This window comes from Mugil cephalus, chromosome 19 (assembly GCF_022458985.1).
Source record: "Mugil cephalus isolate CIBA_MC_2020 chromosome 19, CIBA_Mcephalus_1.1, whole genome shotgun sequence".
Lineage (NCBI taxonomy): Eukaryota > Metazoa > Chordata > Actinopteri > Mugiliformes > Mugilidae > Mugil > Mugil cephalus.
In genome coordinates, this window is record NC_061788.1 from 18,815,180 (window position 1) to 18,841,698 (window position 26,519).

Here is a 26,519-nt window from a genome sequence, read left to right on the forward strand (position 1 = left end):
CTTACTAAAACAAGTCTTTTGTTTTTGCTATGCTATTTTGGTCTAAACCTAGTCACACACAATGAGTCTGTGGTGTTGGAGATCGTACATCATGCTGTTGTGTTTCTGGGGCTGAACATGCCCACGAAGCTGTGTGTTTGGGGAACAGCAGAGAAGCAGGCGAGGCCAGTCCACCGTTAAACACAGCGACCCGCACTAAGACCCCTTACTCACAATCCCCGACACCAAGACCCCCTCCACCCCCCCACCCCCCCCCCCCCCATCACCGTAACGACCCAGCTCGACTTGGGCTTGCCTCTTTCTCTTCTGTTCTGAACTAATTCCACTTCCTGTCATGGCTACGTCGTACGTTCAGGTTTAGCATCGATTTTCAGTCTAATCCCATGAAGCCAAACTGGAAGAAACATGCAGCTTTGCCACAGAAACCAATGTAGGTCAAATACTGAATGTTGAACAGGTGTGAGGAGTAAATCAAAACGTGCCTCCTTTGTGATCGGGAATTAAGATGGAAGTGCTCCATTGGTCGGTCTGGTTCAGACATACTAATACGGCCGAAGTGTTTGCTTTACTCCAATCCAGCACCTTTCAAGTTTTACCATGTCTGAAATGTGTCTTCAGCTGTCAGTAGAGCTCATCCCTGCGCCATTAGGTTGACTGACGTTCACATTTTCATTCATACTTAGACAGTAGACAATAGAGTCTGGATCTAGACTTCATGACATGTAGAGATGATCTGCTTTGTCGTTATTTTTTTGTATTTTATTTTGTAGTGTTATTAGCCTTCTGAGCAGCATTTTTCACCTGCATGCCTGTTTTAGATAAAAGAAAAAAGGTTTGATTGGCTGCGCTGTGTGTACAGGTTTGGTGTCGCAGGTGTGCCCACCTTACCGCTTTCGGCTCCACTTGGCGCAACGTCTCACATCTTAACAGCCTGGTTCGATCTTTGCGCTTTTGTGGTGTTCAGCTGCATGTGGCCCGACGTAGCTTAGCGGTACGAGGCTGTATGTGTGTGGATTGAAGGAGTATTAATCTGAGGTAGAGGAATGGTACTTCACACATGTATACCACCATGAAGACAGTTGTTTTTTAAAAAAAAATATGAAAACGAAGACAGATAACTGGAGATTTGAGACAGAATAAATATCTCCACATTTGGAAATACGTGATTTTCCACTGTTATACCTCCAAATGAATGTCTAAAACTACATTAATAATTAAAAATTCCATTGAAAATATGTAACATAACTAATGGCTATAGCAGTGGATAATATGATTTAATTGTTGTTGTGGTTTATGATAAAACTGCTCTAACATAGTTATCTATGGTGAGGGCAAAGAATTGAAAGCTTAAACCTCCACTAAAGCACAATTTATTAAAAAAACAACAACAACAACAACAACAAAAACATTCTCACCTCTAGTTTTTTCAGATACTTCATGATCCATTTTAACCTGCCGACTAACTCGTTATGATTTCACGTCTTTGGGTTGCTCACTGTATCTACAACTTTACGTTGAACATCACGCCAAGCCGTCCTCATCTGCTGTAGGCATCCATAGCAAGAGCTGAAAACACATTTTTTTTTTGCCTGTGCCTCTCCAAACGTGCGGATCTAACGCTCTGTGTGCGTTGTGTGTGTGTGTGTGTGTTTGTGTGTCATTCGTCTGTCCCCCAGGATCGACCCACATCTTCACTCCCACCAGCCTCCTGGAGCAGCTCAAGGCCATGAACAAACCAGACGAGGAAGTGACGAGCTAAAATCCTCCAGTCACGTCCGTCTCCTTCTAACCCCGCCCCCCTCCAACCCCCACACATCTTACCCCCCTTCCCCCCGCCAAACCCTATCCATTAATTGTGTATGCATCTTGCTTGAGAAGAAAAAAAAAGACATCTTAGATGATGATAAAAATATATATATATGTTATATTGAAGAAGAAAATTGTTGCAAGTATTCTCTTGTTTTACAATGGATGCAACTAAATAAACTGATTTCACACGGTTTAAATATCAGAACTGAAGGCCATTTAAAACGGAAAGTACCAAAATGTAATAATGTATGCTCTGGAACCTGCTAGAATGTGTGAAGGTAGACATTTCTCTCGTTTTTTTCCTTTGGGCTGCCCTTCTTGCTGTGAGTTTTATTGGAAGCGGGTGGAGGAGGGATGTGCAGTCGGAGAGGTTCATGCTGTAAAATATATCTGTCACCATGCAATATATGTGTAGACCCTGCCCTGACCCCCCCCCCCATTTGAAATGTTTGTATTCAGTAGCATGCTTGGACTTGTGTGGACTGTTACTGTGTTCGTATCCCGAGAGCCGCAGAGTTAGCATTTAGCTCTTTTCTGAGACGTTGTGGTCGAATACTCACCCGAAAACCTTTTTTTTTTTTTTTTTTTGAGTATCAAATTGCACGATAATGTGACCCGAAACCTCCAGCTTAATTGAAAGCACCGTGGCTTACTAAAAACTGAACTGTTCCTAGACGTAATTAGCATATTCTATGAGGGCCAAAAACAAGTTCCGTTAGGTCGCAGTGACCTGTGACTGCCAGAGTCTTTGTGCCAAATTAAAGGAAATTCCATCAAGGCGTTCCTGAGATGTGGCTTTTTTTTTTTTTTTTTTTCAAGAATAGGACACACGTGTGACCACATCAACCACCAAAACTGAATCAGAGTGAACATTTGTGCCAAATTTGAAGCATTCCCATTCCTTTGTACCCACGGATGCAGAGGCGTAAAAACACAGAAGACAAATAAAAGTTCTATTTTGACCAAACGGCTAAGGAAATGTTAGCGTCTGGGAAATGCTGAGTCATGTTGGACACAACAGAAGTGGATATTAGAAGATGTTTTCACCGTTCTTTTGGCGGAACGGTGGATCCAACCTCCTCACCTCGAAATGCCTTCACAGCTGGCGAGCAGTTGATACTCAAAACAAGTTTTCGGTTTAAGTATTCCCTCAAAGCGCTTGGTTGAGCAGGCGTGAAGAAGACAGAGCTCTGCTAAGACGCCAGAATCATCCCTCCTCCGGCCGCCGAGACTGTAAAGTATTTACTTGCCACAACATTTTTCCTTTCCCTCCCGGAAAGACTTCACGTTTAATGTCGAAAAAGGCCGTTGCTTGCTGATATTTAATGAATAATCTTTAAAAGGGCCAGTTGTATTTCAGTATTGTATCCTGTCAGATTAAGTCTTATCATTGGTTAGTAATGATGTTCAATTGGGCCATGCACTGAGTAGTGTTGTGTATATGCCATACGTTGCTGTTTTTAGCGTCTCACTGTTGACTGGTGATATTTCTGACTGTGAAGTAGTGAAACTTTTCCTTTAAAAAAAAAAAAAATGCCAATGTGAAGCCTCTGTGTTTGTGAAGTTTTAGCTGTAGCTGTTAGTGGTCAACTGGGAAAAAGAACTAATATCTATATTTTCTTTGTCTGTTTCCTCCTCTGGTGCAATGTAAAACCCTCCAATGGTGAATGGCTTTGCAAGAAAAAAAAAACGAACTTAAACCCAAGCCACTTTTATTTCCTCCCTCTCTTCCCTCTTTCCTGGCCAAACGACGTTGCATATTGCACTATAATGCGTTTTCTGTGATGCAAACGCTTGACTTTGTGTGTGTGTGTTTTTTTTTAAATCATTATTTGCTGTTGCATAGGTTTTACTCTGTCAAATCAATTGATTTATATCAAATTTATTTATCAGAGAAAAATAATATTGAAACATTAGTCTGTCCTGAAACTCTTTAACTTATTGGGATTGTATGTTTGCGAGTGTTGAAGCACAAACAATACTTCCATGTGTACCTAGTATGTACTAAGGCTGTCTAATAAATTGGCTTCCATTATATCAACGACTCATCTCCATTTTTACTTATTATTTTTTGTAATGGCAGCTGTAAGGTCTTCCAAGAAACATGAATTGTACACAGACAAATGTTCTTTTTCACATTTATTTGTCTCACTGACAACAAAATGAAGGTTCCCTGCGAAATATAAAAAGATACAAAAGTAAAAAAAAAAAAAAAAAAACGATTAGAAATGAACAAAAATGGGATTCTTTTCAACTACCCACCTGATCTACCTGATCTGTGGGACGTTTCAACAAATATGATCGTTTTATCCGAGAAAATGAACATAGTCACGTTTGCGTCCTCTAAAGACGGCGAGTTACAGCAGGACTCGACTCATGCACAAGATTATGAGAATTAGAAAATTCATAGTCCTACAATAAAGGAATTATCTATCAACAGCATAAGGGGAACTAATGTTAGAAGTATCCAGCATCTCAGGTTCCTCGTGGCCACGTGACTCTATGCATTGTGTTTTTATAAAAGCAAATTTACAGAATCACATTTTAGAGGATCAACAAGAAAAACGTTCATGCAGCAGCTAACGTAACACTGAATCCTATTTCTACAAACTAGAAACAAGTCACATGATCAATAAATAGCTCAAAATAGAGCACTATCACATGACAATATCAAGACACAGAAGAGTAAGTTCTCATGTCAGGTGAAGTAAATAACTGTAGGTTTAAAAATCAATATGATCCATAGCACTTCACTGTTTACAGGGGAGTCATTTTCGTTTATGCCAGCATGTCGTTGGATATAAATATGATGCCTACTAAAATAAATTCATATTTGGTCACCTGAGATATTCAATAGAAATTTGAATGTACCTTTAAAAACATCGACAACCGTGAGTAACATTTACAAAGAGGAGACTTTTATCTGTTTATTCTCTTTGCCCCTGCGCTCTGTTCTGTTGTCTCCCGCCGATGTCCGGGGCCTCGTCCCACAGCTGAACCGGCGGCTCTGTCGAGTTGGTGGTTCTGCGAAAAGAGTTCACACTTCAGTAGCTGCAAGACTGAGTCAGCAGCTCCTGGTACTGCAGTCCAGTAGCCAAGGAGCGAGCCATGTGTCTGGAGGTGTGTTTCATGTGTCGGGCAGCGCTGATGGCTCTGTCCAGAGAGCTGTCCACGGAGCGCTGCTTGTCAACGGACTGGGAGCGTCTAGTCCGTCCCCTCACCTCCTTGGAACTCCTGACGCCTGAGGATGGGCCGGCGCCGTTGGTAGGAGGCACGTAGAGGGGGGAGGAGTACAGCCTAAAGAAACAAAACACGATAAGTATGACAGAATATTATTCAACACTTTTTGCCTGTATAAGAAGTGGATTTAGCCACTGTGATGTCACCTTCTCAACCTGAGAAGATCAGTCTGTGTGAGTATATGACAGCGACTTCCCAACCACAAAGTAGCCACAGTAACAATACATTTTGCTCTAATTGTGAACAAAAATTACAAAACAACCATGCTGACATAAAAAACGACCTGAAACTTACATAAGTTAGTGAGGTAAAAAATCTAAACGCCTAAACTAACTTTTTTTTGCAGAGGAAAGGTGGCTGGGAGACTAATTATACTCCAGCAGAAATCTTCAGGGCCAATCAAATCGTTTATGTGACAGAAGATGAACAGTATTGCACATGATCCTAGCACAGTGGAGTGGCCCCCTGCAGGCCATTAGACAGAATGCAAGTTGATGGCACTTTTTCTGACCCAGAGGTTACAACCACATCCTTTACACACTATGTTTACATGTACAACATAGAAATGAATTCTTCTGTTTGTATTAACAACAATTAAACATACATGCACAGTATGCTACGGGATGTCAGTCAGTCAGATAAAGTGAGAATGTCATTAAATGGCTCTTCATCTTCATGTCTTGGAAGCGTGTGTGTGCTGGTTACTTACAGGAGCTGTGGCGGGCACACAGGCATGTAGTGCAGCAGCGCAGGTGAAGCTGCAGCTGCAAAGTATCTGCCGCTGGCTGTTCTGTCAGGGGACTCTGCTGGCTGCCAGCTTATGTGTGATGGGGAGCGCGAGTGTCTGCAGCAGTCTGTGAATCACAGAGCAGGTCAGGATAATTAAACTCATTTCATTTACTGCAGACTGAACCCATTTTTGTGCCGTTCACAGGGAAGGTACAGAAATCCGTCCTGCCGACAATTAAGAACAAACTCAGGTTTTGTGAAGTGATGGATTACATCATCCACCACACAAAGAGCAAAAGCCCGAAGTTATAAAGAGAGAACAGTACGTCTCCCGAAACCCAGTGCTCTGTAACGGTGCATCTGAACAGCATCACATGGGCTCTGACCTGGCTCAGTGCATCTGGATGGGTGCAGGCGTCCACAGTGAGGACAATGAGCGGAGGAACGGAGCGGCTCTTTGTTGCCACCAACCGGCCCTGACAGTACAGACACAAAAGGAGAGTTAACGGAGGCTGATCAGCGGATCTTAGTAGTTCACAGCTGAATTCACTGCTCTTACGCTCAGATCGTCCTCCGTGACACAACAGACAAACAGGAGCTCCACTTCTTCTGCTGTCAGGTTCATCTGATGGTTCAGACACGTGTACAGACACAACAGGATGCTGCCCTGCAACACACATGCACACACATGCACACAGACGATAAAAACACTTGGGGAAAATAACAGTAGGGTAGACACACCTTTATATGATTTTAATACAGATCAGTTAAGAGAGGACTGGAGGAAGCGATCAGAAACTGTTCATACAGCGTGTTGTAAGTTCAGGAAAAGTTACGAGTGTTCTCTGCTTCAGTGTGTAGGATTTAGGAGAATAGAACAGAATGCAGCATTCACAAGTACGTATTGTTACTATTAATACAAAATGTTGCGGTGCCACGTGTTTATGGTGGGCAAGAACAGGCAAAGCAAACACTGGCTTCAGAGAGAGGTCATTATTCAGTCAGAATGGGAACTTGGGATTTAATAATGAGTTGAGATGTAACATCTGGACAGTAGAGTTTATCTCACAATGGCTCTAAGTTGTTTTTGAGAAAGAAAACACACATACCTGCACATTCACACAACAAGGGAAGTATGGGAAGTTAGAGAAGTCAGAAAGCTTCCTGTCTAAATTCTTCATTCTTTATAATGTTTAACAGTGCAGTGACAGAGGTTCTTACGAGGCTGAATTCTTCTGCTGCCAACAGTAGTTGTGTGTGAACAGTGGCTATCTGGTGCTGCAGGTGTCTGAGTGTGTCTGGACACCTGAGGCGATGGTGTGGATGATCCGATCAGCTCGGATCTTGTCACTGAAAACAAAATCATCAGACATATTAACTGACATCAAGTCATAGCGGATAGACAGTGTGTTTGATATGCAGCTTTGTTACTGTACATTAAACTGTGTTCAATAAAGTTTTGACTTTACGTGGTTTTCTCTTTGGACCAGATCCTACATCTAAAAAACCTGTTGATCTCATGTGTGTATGTTAGAAACAGACATAAAAACATTTGGATTATATGAAATCTGTCAAGGTCTGAGTTTATTCAATTAGACAATTGTCAGTTCAGATAATCTTACATGTGTGTAGTTGTGGTCTCTGTCTGTGTGCAGAAGCAGACGTCTTCCTGGTTGTTGGTCTCAGTGTAGACTCCTCCTCTACCTCATCAACTGTCTGTGTTTCTCTTCTTCCCACACTGAAATCCCTCTGTTGCTCCCCAGACCTGAGCAGAGGGAGAAGAGCAAAATAAGAACAAGGCCACAGAAAAAATGCTGACTAATAAAGTATACACAGTGGATAGGAAAATATTATACATCTCTGTTAAAATAGCAGGTAAAGCTGTCAAGCAGAGAGTACTTGGAGCTATTCAAGATTCCCATCACTAAAACTGAAGATGGACCAAACCACTGTCCCAAACCATGATGCTGTGAGCACCATCCTTCACCATGGGTATTGTGTTTTATGATAGGATGTAATCTCTTATATTGTTTTTGAAACAAACAATCTTGAAAATTTTTTTGGGGGAAAACGGTCTATTACACAATACATATTTGTCCACATGGTTTTGGGAGACTGTATATTTTGTGTGTATTTTATTTTTCATTATTTGTAATATAGCTGTGCTGTGCTTGAATGTGTTTTTCATCCGGTGTGTACTACGCCACATGAGCTTGATGAAAACTGGATTTTGAACATGTTCAATTATGATTAATTCTCAATACTTAGTCACACTGGTTTTCACTTACATTGCATGTGCTACCTTTTAAAAAATGAAGGTACAAAAGGTCTGCTATGATTTATCTCTGATCTTTTTACATCACTAAACCACATTTTAAGGTTAAAGACAGCTTTTATATAACACTGTGTTTATGTTCAGCTTTCTTGGTAAAGCTATATGGTTTGTCCTCTTGCTTCACTCAGACAAGTCCTTCTGATGTGTGATTTCCAAACGGACAAAGACAAGCCTGGAACAGCAGTAGGACTGCGTGGTTGCTAGAAGATATAAACCAACCTGATGAGAGGTGTAGAGGTCCTGGTGTGGGAGCCGTTCCTCTGAGCTGAAAGAGTTGTTCTCACGGAGCTGAGAGACTTCTTATTTTTCAGACAACTGTCTAGTTTGTCTTTCAGTCGGGTCACCTCAGTCTGCAGTGTCTGGATTGCCTCTCTGAAAAAAAAATACAAAAAGCACACAAAACAGCTGAGCAAAATTGCAAAAAGCAATCGAACTGTAGACCGTGTTTGCATTAGCACAGAAACTTCAGTTTATTTCATACCACACCAAATTCCAAGTCTGACACTAGTAAAGTTCAGGGGATGTGACTGCAGGGCTGCGGTGTGGAAATATGCAACTGAATGACTTCCCAGGTGATCTTAAGTCTTAAAGGTGTCAGTTGAAATGAATATACACACACACTCTCTGAAAAGATTCATGCAACACCACACCATGCAGGAAACAATCGAGGGTACCTCCTAATAAGCAACCGCATTCAATAGCAGTCGATTCTGTAATAGAATACATGATAACATGACATAGAATAATAGAAACGTTCAGCATGGTTGCACAAATTATCATCTATGACAGTAAACTTCTAGTTACCAGGCCAACTCATTTTAATAAGTGATCCATGAGAAATGATTCCGCGTCCGATCTTTATATAGCAACACTGTTGTAACTCTGACTGTGGATTCTCTGCAGGATTCTGGGCTTGTACGAAGGGGTAATACGGCTTGTTCATTTCAAGTCCCATCCCGCACTCTCTGCAGGGAGACGTAAACTTGGCCTTGTTTGCACAGTTATTGCCATGGCAGCTGCTGCTACATGCACTCACTTGCAGTTCGCCCTCTCGCTGGAGCTCAGTGCCCTCAGAGGATCGCCATGGTGATAACGTGCAGGTGAGGAGGAGCTTAAATGAGAGCTGTGGATGGAACTGAAGGACTCGGTGTACTGGTCACTCTGTTCACCTTCAGACCCGGGGCGAGCTGTAGAGGCAAGAGGAAAACAGAAGCTTAAATAAAGATGACACTAAGTATTTCAAATGTCTTTAGAAAAATCAACATTCTTAGTTGATGAACACAAATTGGACACCCACTGCTGTCGCTCTGCTGCCCAAACTCACTGGTTCCACCGTCGAGCCTGGTTTGTTCACTCTGACTGACACGGCGCTGTGGGGAGCAGGAGAAGGTGCGTCTCCTCTGCCCCTGCCTGGTTCTCCTTGACAGGTCGGGATTGAGCTTTAAGCCCACTCTGGGCTCCTTGGCTGTGCGACAGTGTGACCGTGAGGAAGAAGGAGATGAGGCAGAGACTGGGCCTGTCTGCCTCCCTGTGTTTACTTCCTGATCCACTGAAACACTATTTCACCGCAGAAGAATATACAAACACACAGAGACAGACAACACAGCTACGCTTTAATACAGACACTGTTTGCTTGACTGAAAACAGTAATAAAAAGGAAAATCACGTGTGTGTGTGTGACAGGAGTGGGCAGTGGCACAGGAGGTAGAATTTATGGAGCTGTAAATATGTGTGGAGGTGTATGTTGGTGTTGGGTTTCTCACCTCTCTGGCGGCCTCTGGTGGAGAGGTCTTGGAGCTGCAGCAGGAGTCAGGCGGCTGCTCTCAGAACCAACAAACCCACTGTCTGTCTCTGGGGAGATGACCCCATCCTGGGCAACAGAAAACAGATTGTGCAACATTTATTTGTACATGTGCCATATACAGATTTAACATTTGTCATACTCCAAAGCGGTCTCTGTGTAACTGAGATATAACATCTTTGTATTGAAACAAAAGGTTCAATTAAACACTGTTGAACACCCAAAGTATATTACTCTCACTCCCAGACTCTGCATGACACAACTACGTAATATTTTCAGAATGGATTGAGGATCGATAGCAGACTGTGGCAGTTTGCGAAGTAACTGACCTGAGAAGGAACTCTCCTGCACCCAGTTTGAAGCTTGGAGCTCTTCATTTCCGATGCAGTGATATCTCCAAGGCTGCTCAGGCTGCTGCTGTGGGACCTAACTACAGATAAACTCTTTCGGCTGGAGGAAGGGAGGACAGGCTTAGTGCTCTGACTGGAGGCCCTGTGTGAAGGAGGACTAGACCTGCTGCTGTGCTGTTTGCTGGTGCTAGGAAAGTCCTGGAAGTCTGCGTCGCCTTTCCTGTCAACAGAGAAGAAAAAAAGATTTAGTCCAGAGGTCAGCCAAATCAGCTTTCTTTCACTAACACTTTACCATTCAGATAGTTTTTAGATAGTTCTTCCAGCACCTCAGAGCTGCTGAGAGGAGGAGCAAACATCGCCGTGCTGCTGCTGGAACTGAATCCCGTCTCCTCTACTACTAAGACGATTAGACTAACCTCTGTGGGAGAGGTTTCCGGACTTCACTGTTTCCTGTTCTTTGACCCCGTCTCTCTTCCTCCTTGTCCACAGGCTGCATATCCATTTTTAAAGCAGCAGAACTGGGCAGCGTTCCCATCAGTTTACAGTCTAGAAGAATGGGAAGCCCCTTGAAGCTTTCATGGCTAAAGAGAAGAAGGATAAACATTCTGTTTGAACTGATTTAAAGTCTAGGCTGAATTACTCTGTTTCTAAAATAATCTCCTAAAAAGAATAAAGATCCACAGTAACAACGCTTTTTCACACTTGTCATGTTCAACACAAACATCACCACTCACTGAACCACAGGCACGGTGAAGTCTTGTTCGACACCATTGTCATTCAGATGTTTGAGGTAGAAGGCTTCTTCGTCCGCAGCTTCTTCCTCACTCTCTTTACTGACTGAGCTCACCTCCACCTCTGCTACGTCACCAGGACCAACCAGTAAAGGCACGGGCGGGCTCTGGAAGGAAATGAAGTTCAATTAATGAAGTGAATTAGACTATTTTTTGAAAAAATACAATAAATAAAGGCTGCATGACTGCCTTTGACTTGTCCACATATAGACTTTGTGTTTAGTTCAGGGACAAAGCTGGGTTGTGTTGGTACCTGTGTAAGAGTTAAGGTTTCTTCTTCCTCAGAGGGCGGAGGTGAAGGGGTGGGTTGAGGAGGTGGAGAAGGAGGAGCCTCACAGGTAGGCTGCTCCTGTCTCATCTGTTCCACCTGCTCCTTCAGCTCCTCCATAGCCAGCCCACACTGAAAGATCAATCCCTCCAGCTCCCTGATAAATAATTCACAAATGTCCGAATATAAGATAAACCGAATATAAGTGACTGGATTAACATTAAGATCTGCAGCGGTATATGATTAACACACATCACTATTACCTGTCAGGGTCAAAGTGGCTGACATCCACTCCTCGCTGCTGAAGGAGTTTGTGCTCATCTCTTGCTAACAGGTAACCTCTTTCTAAAGAATCAAGCCCCTCAGCAAGTTGAGTGAGACCCTGAAAAAGAGCATTGGTTCATTATGTTGAATGTGATTCAGCCTTTGGACGCAATTCTCAGAATCAAGCTGTTCGTTATTCATACCTTTATTTGTTCTGAGGGTTGGAGCTTTTTACTCTTGAGGAGATCTTCAAAAGTCTGCAGCTGTGTGAAAGATCAAAAGCGTTACGTTGGACAGCTTTCTCGAATCGACGTGATGAAAAAAGTCGATCTATGAAGCTTTTTCTCTCGCTGAACTGCAGCGGGTCAGTTACCTGCTGGAAGAACTTGTCAGTCTGACTGAAGAGAATATCGGCTAGCTGCTGTCCCAGCTGAGGGTCTGGACTTCTGGTAGAAGGAGAGGAAACTAAATTTCCTGTTCAACGGACAGACAGGTTTGGGGGGAAAAAAAGATTTATATGATGCAAACTGTTGCAACTTAGGGAGCAGCTGAGAGTAGTTGGATTTTCTTTGCATTTGTGGGCTGTAAACTAGTGAGTAGGAAAGGTGTTTTGGGAATGTGAGGTTTACTCTCTGGAGCTACCCACATTACTGCTCCAAATGTGCTCACTTGGATGATTTAAATGCAGAGAACATATTCCTTGTACGTGTGTACATTTATACATGGCAAATAAAACTGATTAGATTTTCCAGTTACTAAATCAATGTGACTCAGATGGCTCAAGGGAAGCCAAGCTACTGACTTGAATGAATGGTAAAAAAAGATACATTTAGTATAAGTAAAGAATGAATAAAATGAATATACCCTGAGGAGCACTGTGCTCATCCGGACAAAGAGAAGCTGAATTGACTTGTGCTCTCTGAGCTTGAGGAAAATCTAGCGTTATGAACTTGGAAGCATCGAGTCTCAGTCCTGACTGCACAGAGTGGCCGGCCTTCGGAGGGTCAGAGTACAGGTTTACCTGGTGGAAACATGGAAAGTAAGAACAGGCGGGGTCTACTGTATGACATCAATGATCATTAGCGTAACCCTAATGTCTAATATACTATTGTGATATCAGTAACTCATATCTTGGGGTCATGGATTTTCTCCCATTTCCTGTTCTAGAGGCACAAACCAGGCTGACATGGCAATTTAACGTCCTAAAGCTGTGTGTGTGTTCATTGTTTGTCCTTATGAAGCTGATCTGAGTAACTCTAGAGGAAACTATTGAGGTCATTTCAGTGAGGAATCTGCAATGGACGGTCTGAAAAAGGTCAAACACATACACAGAGTCACACCCACCCCCACCCTTTCTGTTAACACACAGACCGTCTGAATGAAAATGAGAATGAATAAATGGCCCCATCTGACAAGCCACTAAGCAGGAAAATCATAATGACCTTTAACTGACCTCAACAGGCATCTTACATAAACACACACACACACACACACAAACAGTAGATTCTACAGAAAAGGTCATTAGGAACTCATTAAGTATCTGAATAAACTACATGTAAGCTGAGCTACAAAAAAGACCAAAAAAAAAATCTACTTTTATATATTTTAATTATCTTGAGTAATAAATTTCTGTCAGTAAATGTCAGAGTGAAGCCACTCCTCCCACCCCGTGTGTGCGATGTTAACTGTGCAGGCGGGGGTGACAGATGGCGGGTCAGTGCTCGTGGTGAAGGAGACAGAGGAGAGGGGGGGAGCGCAGTAAGCTGATTTTAATTGGTGCTGATTGTGGAGCACTGCTGCTTGATCGGAAACGGGCGGCAATTCTTTAAAGGAGCTACTACACAACACTCCAGCACTCCTCCACTTATTTCTTATCCCACCTTGCTAAGACTTCTAATCATTTGTTCTGACATACTGCTCTGACTGTGTAGCGCTGACACTGTCTGGACCTGGGCTGCTGGTTCTCTATATCTCTGTTCTGTGAAAACAAAGTCTAGGATTAAAAACACAGTGAGCTAGCATATGTAATATATACAATACATGTACTTATGTTTAACCAGTCTGCCTCGAAAAATTTATTTTTCTTTAACAAACTGCAAAAATCATTTAATTATTCTAATGATGAATGACTTTAATCTTACACATAAAAACACATACAAGGGTAGAGTTCTATGTGTGGTTCACATGACTCTATATTAAGCTCGATATTTTAAGTGCTTTCACAGCTGCTTACTTATGTAATGAAAGCCACATGATTATTGAGATAACTCAGGCACCTCAGTTTAAACAAATAATAATTCAACCGAAATGCTCACATTTGAAGAAAATAAACTGTCCATCATTTTGAAGCTTTCTATTAACTCGGATATATTATAGTGATTTTAAAAGGGAGACCAATAATAAATCTGTATGGAACTAATATGTACTGTTTTTTTTTTTTTTAAAACCCTGCACCAGTGCACGTCATTAAAATGTGATAAATTATGGGCAGATCTCTAGATTGACTACCTTGGCTTCCAGGCGCAGACGATCAATGGTGTTTTCTGCCTCTGCGTACTTAGTCAGCAGTCTCTTGTAGTCTTCCTGCAGCGGAACGAAATAAGAAAGTAAGAGCGAGTAAAGAGAAGCGAAACAAAAATGTGACGAGTCGTTGCAACCTGTGAATATTTCTATAACGCTGCGGGTAAAAGCAGCAACAAATAAAGAAAGCTGCATAGAATGTTTCTGTGATTCAGACTCTACACATGAATTGTTGACTGATGTTGCCATTACTGTTTTTATGTGTACACTGCCTTCAGTATTGCAAAAACCCTCAAGTATTAAAGCAAGTCCACAAGATTTGCTTTAGTGCAGAAGATGAATTAATAAATCACGAAGGATGAAATAAATACTTGGGCTAAAATAAACTGTATATTGGCAGGATTGTAATGAACCCTTGCCACGGTAAGGTTTTGTATTACTGAAAAGGAAAAAAAAAGATTCAGAAAAATTACTGTTCATGGTAAAACTGAATAAAAATATGCACCAAAATAAAAGCCTCTTTCTTCCTTGTTGCATCGCATGACAATTCCAACATATTCAGTCAATTTAATATCGAGCAAACTTAACTTTCAAATTAAATAGTGTGCACGTCGATGCTCAGCATGTGATGTTTTTGTTGTTTGAACTGGGGCAGCTAGTGTAAATGTAGCTTCTGGGAATGAAAGAGGACGGCGGTGAAGTGGTTGCAAGCTGCAAGTGACGTGACATGTTCTTTGAAAACGACAAGAAGGAGGGGTTTTAGGATGCATGCTAAATTACACAGACTGCACCCTAATAACTATTATAATATGCTTTTGGTGACACATGAAAAATGTCTCATGATGCTCATAATAATACCCTCGCAGTGTATTACGAGTGTGTTTTTCAAATGCACGGACAGCATCATTAAATTCTGGGAGCTTGCTCCTGAGAGACACTGTCAGCTTTGGAAATTAAAACCCAGGAAGATTTTTTTTTTCAGAACAGATCAACACCAAGAAGGTTTTCGTGTGAAACAAAATACATCCACACTAGTGCTTTCAGCTCATTCTCGTGAAGGCCTCATTCATTTAGCCTGTACTGGTACCTGAAACTGAACGAGCAGCGTGGTGGCCTGCTCCGGGCATCGGAACTCCTGAGGCACTATAGAGTTGGCAGCTGGTGGTCTGTTAAAGTCTGACGGGGCATGAGATCCGTCTGTGGTGTTCAGCAGGACTTCTTCAACGATTTCAGCTGGAGATTTAAACACTAAAGGCGGCGCAGGCGACAAGGAATCCCTCATGAAGGAGCGCCTGCTTCTTGGGGGCTTGTAACCACCTTTGGGGAAACACACCCTGGGTTCCACCTTGGAGAAGTCTGGTGTTTGGTAACTCAGAGGCCCTTTTCTGAAAATGGAAAATTATGATGTATAAAAGCAGAAACAAGCCAGGCTGGACAGGAATGACAAAATGTGGAGAGTTAAATTAAAGGGTAAACAGAATGTGGATCACCTGGATTCGTCCTCTTCAACAGCAGTATTCCTGGATCTGGACATCATTTGTCCTTTGTCTCTGATAAGCTTTGTGTTGTACTGTTTGGATTTTACTGAGTCTGTCCTGACTCTGCTGCCAGCTCCTGAACACGATACTTCAGAAGAGTGCTGCCTTGTCTTTCTTGGTGCGGGAATAGGCTGCTTGTGACGCTCATCTAATTTCCCCGATCCTTCAACGGGGCCATTATTTACTCTGCTGAAATTATTTGTCATGACTCGTTCAGGAAACGCTGCTGCTGGCTGAGGAGAAGCGCTGAGTTTCGTGTCTGGGGATCTAGGGCTGGACTTGAGACTCATGTGGCTGCAGTGAGACTCTGGAAGGCTTTCTGTGAAGCCCATTTCTGGAAAGGTCTCCGCTTCGATTCCTGGGGCAGAAGCTAATTCCTCAGCAGTGAAATGCAGCAGGTGAGGGAAAGCGTGGGATTCTGGGCAGTAATGGGCGGAAACCTCAGCCAGGTCGTCACTTGGCAGGGGGACACTATAAGACCGTGTCAGGCCAGTTTGCAGATTTTCTCTTTCGCTAATAGAGCCCTCACACAAAGAATGCAGAGGTCCTGATTGGCTAAAGTGATCATGTATCTTTCCATTCCTGCCATGTCCCTGTCCCTCCTCCTCTCCATCCCTCTCCTCCTCTGTCATGCCCAGGTATTCATCCCACTCAGGAGGGGGCTCTGCCTCCTGCTCTTTCTGCTCCTCATGTTGTGTCCATGCTTCTAGGTTACCAGTCATGTCATAACCTGGCAAAGACAAGAAGGTGTAAAAGCCTGGGAAGACAAGTAACAATAAAACAAAACTGTACAGAGAGTGTTTTAGCCCTATTTCAAATTTCTTGAAAACGGGAAAAATTCTGTTGCAGTACTTTGGCATGATCAAGTCAAGCATGACATTTAAATGCCAATTAGTCTGTAAATTAAAACCAAAGAAGCAACTATGCTTTTCTTTTCTTCGTTGATTGTATTTTGATAATCCCAAAACACAAAACTGATTAAGATTCAAAGTGGTCAAGATCTGCTTGACCACAATTACCTGAGAAAATACTGGGTGGAACACCTGATAAACAAAGGTTACAAATAGCAACCCTGGATCAGATGATTAAAAGTGGGTTTCAGGAATCTGGCACATTAGAAGTTGAACTACAAGACTAAAAGTTGTTAAGAAAAAATGATTAAAACTCACAGGATGACTGGATTTGTACATCCTCTCCTGATGATTCATTGTGGGACATTTGTTCACTCAGGTTGTAGCTCAGCTCCTCAGGGGGCGTATCCCTCTCACACCCACTAGGCCCGACCTCCTCGGGGGTAAGCGCTCCGGGACGCCCGCCTGGATTCCATTCTGCTGCTATATCGCCACGAGCTTCCCTTAATTCCACATCATCCAGAGGCTCTGACAGTCCGATAATGCCATTCTCATCCATCAGGCTGTCAAAGTCATCCACTCCCTCAGCCTGTTCTGCATCCTCATCCTCCCAGTCGTCCTCTGATGCCACAGCGCTGGCGGACGGGGTGCGGACTGGGGCAGGGGTCCAGAACACAACCCCTGCTGTGGTGTTCCTTCTTGTTTCCATTTCCGTTTTTTGGCCCAAGCCTTCCTACTTCAAGTCTTAACCGGGCACAAGAATCTTTTGCATCTTCTCTAGCTTCTCTGGCTCTGCCGTAAGGCCCGCTTTTAAATCCATGGCAGAGGAAGTTCACAGACTGCAGGGCACGTCATTAAACTGGTGACAGTCCGGGCGTACAGCTACACATCCATCTGCCACTCTTCTGCTGAACAAGAAAAACAAATATGTAAGAAGAAAACAGCATAATGAACTGAATGTTTAGAGGTAGCACTGCCTCTAACCTCACAAGTTAAAGCAGAAAAACAGATTAAAGCTAGCACGATTAGACAATAACACAATTAAACACATGACAAAGCGAAAGCAATCAGCCAGCTTAATGTTTGTGTGTGTTAAAAAGTAATTTGAAAAAGTCACCTTGGGCTCTGGCCATTAAATAATTAAAATAAATCTTAGCTGGAGCGCCGCATTAGAACTGCACTGAATACACTGGTTACTTTCTCACCATATATTTTGAAAAGACATAAGATATGTCAAAGACTTTAAGACTGATCGTCACATCTACAAAAGCAGTAAGATTTAAGGGCCCCCCTCGGCCATCTGTCAGCACCTGCCCTCCTTTGTAAACAAACATCTTTAGTTCATATATCAGTTCTTAACTAGATGTGTCCCACTGCACACACCGAACTCCTCGTAAATATCATTTGCTGGGGAGGAACAGCTGCCGCGCGAAGTCCGATGGGGGAAATAAACAAGATTAAATGCGGTTTTAAGCAAAGGCAGTCATTTCAAACAAAAACTACTTTGCAAAGCAATCAAAGCCCAAAATGTCAGCTTCGTCCTAATGCAGCTATAATAACCAGAAATACTTTTTTTTCCAAAACGGCCTGTCCTATTAAAAAAAATACAGGTCATTTTAATTTTAGAAGCTCTTGCGTCAGTTGCACCCTTTTGCCATTTGCTTCGCTTCCATTACAAGAACCCGGGCACAAAGAGCTCTCAACGAACTGACGTCTCTGACAGACGTGTAATATTTCCAGCAGCGCACTTCAACCGTAACTACTGGGATGTCTTAAAAAAAAATCCCCATGGCATTTTCACAAATTAATAAAACAAGTACATAATTTGACAGAGCACAGTCAGATCCGACAGACTATGGGTAACCATAGTTACCTCGTGGAGAAATCAGCACAAAACATCCTCAGGACATTTAAACTTGTCAGCATTCATCTGAATTCATCTGTTTTGAGAGGCGCATGCTTCTTTGGGTTCTTTTATTCACCGTGCACATGGCCATGGAGCTGCCGTTGCCATGTTTTGTGTTAAGTTACAGCACTTGAGGACTCGTTTCCAAGGTGACATGAACGCGTTGGTCTACACCGCCGATAAGCACCAATTCCACTGGCCCATGCTCAGATCTGGTTCTCAAACATCACACCTTTCTGCATTTACTAATCCAAATGTAATTCATTTCCCACTTTTAAGTCACACATCCAGAATGATTGGTTATTAAAAACAAGCACAGTATGTACTTCTACAGAGCTTGGATCAGACTGTTGGTTTACAGTGTCCTCTACACATTTGCCCGGAGCTGCAATGCTCACTATGGCAACTCCACAACATGAACTCAAGCTGTGCTTTCTGTGCCTGCAATAAAACACGTGACAAGACCTAACGTATTGTGTTACAGCTACACTGTGTCATTGATTCACCCCAAAAATCTCTTACAATGCTACAAAGAAGACCATCATTTATGAATTTATCCTAAAAGCAAATTCTCAAACAGCATCAAAAGACTTTCTGTATTAAACCTCGGTTGAGGACTTATATTGCAGCACTAGTGTTACATCATGTGAGGACATTTATTTAACAAAGCATGCATTCAGTATAATAGACTGCATTAGTTTATTGAAGGTCATAAATTTACCACATACTGTACCAAGTCACAGATCCTAAAACAAGCGTCAGCGTCAGAGGCTCAGTGCAATGAAATTAGCATTTTAAATAGAGCAGAAAGTGATCTGAGCCTGTAAAGCAGCACTTAGATTCTCATTAAGAAAAGTGGTCACCATGGCTCTTCTTTCATCAGCATCCCAGATTACAGCAAGGAGATTGTTCGCCGGCTGCTTTCTACTCGTCCTATGTAACACACAAACCTTCGACCTTTTTTTCTTTTTTTTCTCAGAAACGCAGACACGCTCATGTTCATCTATTGTGTCAGTAAGTTTCAGAAAAAAAGAAAAAGAAAAATAGGAGATGTAGAGGCTACAGTGTAATTATGACACTATTTCTGTATTTTCTTCTTCCTCCACTGACACACAAAAGCTAAACCCCCTGCCAGGAGGAATGAAAATATCCTGCTAGAGTAAAACCACTAGTAAAAAGTACAATTCTAAAATGTTTCAGCCACCACGTATTTAATGGGATTGTTGTTATTTTTATTTTGCTGCATTTAGTGTGAGTTACTTTGCTCACAGTTTACATGCACACTATGACATTAGTGAAAAACATATTAAGCCCTAACGTTTCAATTACTGACCAGGACAATTGTATAAAATACTTAAGCACTTTCATTTAAAGTGAACAGAAGTAAATAAGAGCCTTGCAGCAAACAGGGGAGTGTCAGAGCTTCATTAGCTGGTGAGGCTTTAGAGGAGTACTTAGGACCAGCATGGTAGGTCAAGAACTATTGGGGAAAACCTTCAGATAAAGCTGCACGACGGAGCAGAATCCATAAATTACTGCTAAAGAGCTGCTGGAAGGTTAAGCTGGCACAGGAGCGGTCATGATCGATTCTACCGTACAGCACTGATTAGGGAAAAAAACAAAAAGAAGCTGGGTCTAAATGGTTCACCTGCCCCCTAATCATAAACGTCAGCAGCTTAAATACGTACAAGATGGTTTGTATGTTCGTAAGTATGTTAGATGAAAAACGTGCTCTGGACAGATGTAGTGTAAGCTGTGAATTTTTTGAAAGCAATCACTATAGTGAGTTTTGGAGGAAAAAGGAAGAGCATTTGATGAAAAGATCACATTGTTAACCATTTAGCATGGAGGTGAAGATATGTGGCTTTGAGGCATAAAGAACAGTGTCATATCTGTGTTCTTTTCTCCTGCGGTTTCTTTTAGGAGCTATTTAAAATGTGCACCAAAACTATCAAGCACATAAAAAGTGTGAATAGATGCCTGGATGGATTTGTACTCTTGTTTACTAAGGTTCTTTACTCATGCCATATCCACTCCTGGGAAACCGTAAGATAAAGGATTACAAATAAGTCGTTTAAGAGTGTTTGCGGTACTCTACCGTTGAGCATTGTGTCAAGACTAAGTACAGTTGTTACTTTTAACATTAATAACTGTTCCATCCAAATGTCCCAGTAAGCCACGGCAGAGAAAGATGGAGTGCTATCTCATTCAGTTTAAGGGCCGTTACACTGAGGCACATAAATGGAACACTTACTGACACTTTAAAGCAGCAAGCCTCAAGACTTTCATTTCAATAAATGTCTGCTGAGTGACTACGGCTGAATGAGGTAACACCAGGTAACTGAGCCAAAGCCCCGCTGATGAAAGACCTGTAATATTTCTATACTTTTATTAATCGAGTGTCTGCGGTGACATCCACATAAAGAATGCCGCGTGAATTTACTGTAAGGTAACCTCTATAAATCCATATCTGGACAGGAATGGGGAATGATGAATCATCATCAGGTGACAGGTGATAGGCTCAGAGATTGCCGCTAAAGCATTTTTCCCTGCTGCGGCAGCTTCACATTAAAAGCATTTACTTATCAAAACACACACTGACTTCAGCTGTGAAGTGTTCACAGGAAATGCAATCATTTGCGGAGCGAGGCCATTTTAAATATTGTAATGGAACGAGAAGGAACTCCAAGCAAAGAAATTACCAGCAACTTTCCCTGTGCCCTGCTGTACGCGGAATAATGAGATGTGCTGCATTAAATCAGATCATGGCTGCTCTTACAGTGATGGAAAAACTGTTAAATGATTTCGTTATTGAAACCAATACTTTCCTGACCTGACTGCTTAAATTATTAGGATATTTATAGCTTTACCAGTAACGCTGCTAAGATGATTGTAGCTGCCCCGTTACCTCACACATAGACATTTTGGGGATTCAGTATATATGGCCAACAGAAACTAGGTGAAGAGCAAACGCCTCTTGAAATAAAAACCAAGTCTAAATTCAACAACTTACTAAATGTATGTAAAGCTGGAACCTTCTTCTTCTCTTAGCAGGAATGAAGCAAAGAAACAACTCACCTGTTGCTCGTCACATGCTGCCTGTTCATTCCCTGGACAACTAAGGATTTATCTCAGATACCAGATGGGGGGAATTAAGGCACTTCCAATCCCTTACAGGGGGCTTCACCAGTTGCAAACACACAAATATCATCAGGCTACGTCTAGAACAAGAGGTGAGCTGAGCTCCCTCAGAGACAGGAAGCCAGACAGGCAGACAGACAACGGATAGACAGACAGACAGACACACAGACAGAGAGGAGGACTCTAATAACCTGACAGGCAAGATAAGACTGCATTTAGGATGAAACAGGTGGATGGGGGACTGGCAACAATATGGAGAGAGAAGGCAGGAGAGGAAAAATGAATGGCAGCATGAAAAGAGCAGGAGAGACAGAGGAGAAGAAGCGGAATATTTTGAAAGGCTCTACTTTCCCACGTCCCACCAAAGCTGTCAAAACACGAGCGAGCCGGGTCAACAGGGACGCCACATGAATTTTCACAGGGTGGCACAGGCTGAATTTTGAGCAGACTGAACGATCGGTAGAGGGACCTGCCCCAGAGAGCTACAACGATCCGTTTAGGGTGGCCTAGTCACTAAGATATGGCAGCTAATCTCCTTAAGACGCACAAGGAGAGCTGAGGACATGGGATGCATTAGGGAGAGGCCAGGGACTGATTAAATTAAGCTTTATGGTTATATTTTGAAAATGATTAGTAATCAATCCTTAATCAGCAGAAAAGACAGCCAACAACAAGTCAACAGTGGCAAAATGAACAAATGACGATAACATTTACTGAGCAAAAATAACAAATATTCTCTAGCTTTTACCTGCACTGTTAATTTAATCACTCTAGTTGGGAGAGTTGGTTTTCACTGTGTCTAATATATCACAGATTAAACGATCAAAAATCTAAAAAATTCTTACATTTCCATTCTTTTAGGAACCAAACATGATCACAGATGGATTACTCAGGCATGAGGGGAACGCCAGCCAGATTTCTCACTTAATGCAGTTACATTTTGGCAACTAACAAAACGTTGCATCCTGCTTAAGAGGCGGGACAAACCCTGGAAAAGTTGCCAGTCTATAACGGGACTAACACAGAGAAGACATTCACACCCACATGCAAACCTATGGCCAAGTTAGAATCATCAGCTAATCTAACATGTATATCTGATAAAAACATAAAGCATCATGTAAATGTTGGCGGCCTCGTCTGCCAAAAAAACATTCATCTGAGCTCGTCTTAACACTGGTCTTGTCTGCACCATCACACACTTCCACAAACGTGTTGATCAGAGGGTCAGACAGTAAAAAATCCTTAACTTTTAAACAAAACACGTACTGAACAACACCTACGTCTCACTGCATTGATTGGAAACACTTCTGAACAAACTGGCTCTAATTTAACTTTGAAATTAACTTGTAATAGAAGTGCACTTAGTTTTGCACCCCGCAGATATGTAACAATGGCACATTCGATGATACACAAATGCACAAGTGTAATATTCCTGTTTCTTGTCTGACTGGGTTCTCTTTGTCTGCTTTCGGGACTAATTTCAAGTCTTTTTTACGCAGATTATAAGAACTTCTGAGGGGTATAAATACTTTTAGGCTGCACTGATCTACAGTTTGAAGCAATGCGTGGACTAGACCAACGATACACTTTTAAATCTTCAAAATCCAAACAACTCCCTTACCTTACCCAACTATGAGCTCTTGTAAAAACTCGCTCGACAACAGCAATCACATCCAGTCCTACCAGTCAGGCTGGGTGGGCTGAGGAGCACAGAGCAAAGGGGGAAAAGAAACAGAAACATAGCAAAACTTTTGCTTTTCTTTGGAGAATGCTACAGAGAAATCAAAGCTGTGGAGGTGAAAAAGCGTACAGTATAACGTTACTGCTTACCTAAAGAGGAACACTCATGATAGCGCAGACACGGAGGCCACAGGGCTGCGGGGATGAGACTTCAAACACGGGCCGGTTGCCTTGAAAACCGCAAAACTAAAGCGAGAAAAGAAAGACCCACCCCTGTGTCACCATGGCACACACACCACAACAAACCGCTGACGGCAAACGGGTTCCCGGGGGCTCACAAAGCACCGTCGGGCTTTTAAAGTTGTTAGTGGGGGAAAAAAAAAAAACACCACAATTATGCAACTTATCGCCTTTTTTTCTGTCTTTTAATAACTGCGGAGTAACGTTAGGAGTAAACGGTTAGTAACTGAAGGGCTAGCTCCCCCGCAGCCAGTGCCAGTTTCAAAAGTTAGTTACCATCACCAACTCATCCTAACATTAAAAAACCGACAGGTCACATTCAGACGCCGTTCTGACACACAACATCGGTAGCTTACTTTTTAAGGTGCTTCGCGGGTGACTTCGCCAAAGAAAAAGTTGGTGTTTGTGATATTTATGAGGCTAATTCTCGCTCTTGTGGAGCGTGGCACTGATTTAGCTGCAAGTCCAGTTACCCCACCGAAGCATAAGACTCTGCAGGGAAACTGTGGTCCTGAGTTTAGAATTTCAGGCTTTTGTTTACCTTCTGACCGACGCACACACGTCTTTATTGTTGTTTTAAAGAGTGCAATTAAGACTAACTGTTTCTTTTCTAACGTTCACTTAAAAGCAGAAGTTGAATTTAGAGCTTGCTACGGGTAACGATACCTGGCAGACAAAACTGAGGATTACGGTTTTACTCGACAGGGGCGGAGCTTAACTTCGACTGATATTATAATACAAACCTTGGCGATGCGGTTGAGAGATGGAGCCACAAGAGGGCACCCTTTCACAACGTTTCTGGACGGCACATTTTCATCTTCTCATTCCTGCATTTACAGAGGAAAATACCATTTAATTTAATTTGATCCAAAAAAAAGAGTTACATATGACGCTATATAGAAAATAATAAAAAAATACAATTTTAAAGCCCTTGTGATGAGGGATTATGGTGCAATGTTTCATGGAGTTTCGTTTTTATTATTATAAAATGATCTTCTTTACTTCTAGTGAGGTCTACCCCTGTAGGCAAATCCGTTCTCACAGTATTGCTACATTGCAATGCAATATCTTAAACTTCGACTACGTGGTCAAATCAAATCTCATGCTTACTGCCGTGCACAGGCTTGGAGTGGCTCAGTGCAGCAGACTGATAAGATCTAAAGCAGCAACATGAGCGCAATGTTAATGGGTTCGTGTCTGAGGCCATGATGCTTTTGTTTACCATGTTTACACAGTGCCCTCGGGGCTAGAGACCGAACTGAGAAAAACAAGCAGACGGACATGGGAGCATGAAGTTGGCATCCATATGTCACCTCATATCTCAGGGCAATACCACAACAATCAGGGGGAAACTTTCACAAATGAAAAACAACTTTCCATTCTGGTAATTACCAGCAACACAATCTACTGTAGAGTACACATATGGTTACATATGGTCGTGGGCACCAAACCAGCTTTTTGCCAGGAGGGATTATGTTCTGCGTTCAGGGAGGTCAGAGTCTCTTTCTGAGCCGATAAAACTGAATCTTATGACAAACTACAGAATGTCAGTAACCTTTAATAATGTATCTAGATATACGCTGGTGAGACAGCAACATTCAATCATCAGATTTCTTTTAGGACCAGTCCTCAACTTACGGAGGACACACCTTGTTCAATCTTGTTGTCCATGGCCTTTTTTTTTTTTTTATTGCCTGTTATGCACAGAGTTGTCAAGGCTCATGAGTCTCAACAGGACAGGATTGGATTTGTGGCTTCTACAAGATGCACCCTGTCCTTTACTCATAGCATGTTAAAATGGGCTCCCTCAGCTCCATGCAACCCTCGACTAGATAAGCAGTTTACAAGTACAATTGATTTCAAATAACAGAGTGAGCTTCTCAGCTGAATAATGTATAGCTGGCAACAGACAGTTTGTTCTGTTGTGTTTCCTGTTGTAGGCTAAAAGAGGATTTTGAACTAAACGAACAGGTGACACATTTGCAAATCAATAGAAAGAAGGAAGGAAGGCTGCGAAAATAAAAATAATTTTTATCTTTCCCATCGCTGGTGGCTTAGAACACCACACACACGCTGCTATGACTATCTTTGTGAGGACAAAAGCAGCCATGAGCGCTATTTTTCCCTTTAACCTTTCTTTAACCATCTTAACTAAAGCCAGCCTTTGAAATGAAAATGAAACGTCCATACGTGAAACGAAATACTACCAGCAATTACAGATGTGTACAAATGCACTATCCCCAAAAAAGCATGGAGACACTTGAACATTACATCATTGTGTTCTCCCTACCACCATGTAGTATTTTTTGAGAGCACGCAGCAATAACAGGCTGCACTCAGACAGGACTTACCGTCAGGGCTTGGATCACGCCTGCAGGGATTTGCTCCCATTCAGCCACAAGAGCAACAGTGAGGTCCAGAGCTGATGTTGACAGATCATGCCTGGCTCACAGTCCACGCTCATCCCGCAGGTGCTTGATCGGGTGGAGGTCGGGGTTTAGTTGCAGGCCAGACAAGGTCCGTTACATTAAACTCAGCCGTATGTCTTAGGGGGAATGACTTTGTGCACGGGTTGCATTGCCACAGAGTGGATTTTGGAAAAAAAAACCCTTCCTGATTTAAAATAAACACAGACTGCTAGCTTTTGTGCGGTTATCTTTATTGAAAAATTAAACACACTTTCTGTATAAATAACATGTCACCTCTCCTCATGGACATGAGCAGGCGAAGGAAAGACAGATGGGCCGAGTGACGGGAAAATAAAAAGGATGCAGATGAAGAGCCACTCGGGGAGGGAATACGTACACCGACTGAAATCAGTTAAAGCGGGAGGCACACTCAGTGAAACAAGCGAACTTTATGAGCGAGGACAACAGGTGGTGCTCGTCTGGGAGGCAGTGGTTCAATGCGGAGGGGCACACGCGTTGCAACAGAACAAGCAACAAGCGAAGGTGTGAGCGGCGGCGCCTCATGTCGGAGCCAAGGCCAGCACCTCTCTGTCTTGGAGGCTGATTAATGAGAGTGTCAGCTGCCGCCATCGTTTCTCTCCATCATCC

General features: G+C 42.5%; 2 protein-coding genes across 11 annotated transcripts in view; one reads left to right on the forward strand and one right to left on the reverse strand.

Annotated features, from left to right (window-relative positions):
• Positions 1-3,846, forward strand: part of stxbp1a (syntaxin binding protein 1a) — a 31,668-nt gene extending 27,822 nt beyond the window's left edge. For both annotated transcript variants that reach the window (XM_047569222.1, XM_047569223.1), the window contains one exon: positions 1,677-3,846. Coding sequence is in view for 1 of the 2 variants with exons in the window: in XM_047569223.1 (XP_047425179.1) it covers positions 1,677-1,759 (83 nt within the window). In the remaining variant the exon portion in view is untranslated. The remainder of the gene's footprint in view (positions 1-1,676) is intronic.
• Positions 3,317-24,128, reverse strand: akna (AT-hook transcription factor). Of its 9 annotated transcripts, none has more exons than XM_047569216.1 (26): positions 23,820-24,128; positions 23,374-23,469; positions 23,170-23,243; positions 16,815-17,404; positions 15,598-16,375; positions 15,195-15,492; positions 14,096-14,170; positions 13,503-13,565; positions 12,452-12,608; positions 11,961-12,061; positions 11,791-11,850; positions 11,587-11,705; positions 11,309-11,480; positions 10,999-11,162; positions 10,681-10,845; positions 10,244-10,484; positions 9,877-9,983; positions 9,411-9,670; positions 9,150-9,300; positions 8,333-8,485; positions 7,401-7,543; positions 7,000-7,128; positions 6,338-6,445; positions 6,165-6,254; positions 5,759-5,903; positions 3,317-5,106 (listed from the first exon to the last, which is right to left on the reverse strand). In XM_047569216.1, exons 4-26 carry the CDS (start codon positions 17,203-17,205, stop codon positions 4,854-4,856), a joined length of 4,323 nt encoding a protein of 1,440 aa, XP_047425172.1. In that variant the 5' UTR covers positions 17,206-17,404; positions 23,170-23,243; positions 23,374-23,469; positions 23,820-24,128; the 3' UTR covers positions 3,317-4,853. The 9 variants fall into 9 exon arrangements, with proteins under 9 accessions (XP_047425172.1, XP_047425176.1, XP_047425168.1 ...); XM_047569220.1 differs by having other exon boundaries at positions 9,438-9,670; positions 16,815-17,401; positions 23,165-23,243; XM_047569212.1 differs by having other exon boundaries at positions 16,815-17,401; positions 23,165-23,243.
• Positions 24,129-26,519: the final 2,391 nt, after the last annotated feature.

Excerpts from the sequence above, each read along its gene's own strand:
- akna (XM_047569218.1), bottom strand. The coding sequence starts at position 17,205 with ATGGAAACAAGAAGGAACACCACAGCAGGGGTTGTGTTCTGGACCCCT. Across the intron at positions 11,706-11,790 it reads AACCCTCAGAACAAATAAAG|GGTCTCACTCAACTTGCTGA; the intron begins GTATGAATAACG and ends GCTCTTTTTCAG. Across the intron at positions 5,904-6,164 it reads ATCCAGATGCACTGAGCCAG|ACTGCTGCAGACACTCGCGC; the intron begins GTCAGAGCCCAT and ends TGTGATTCACAG.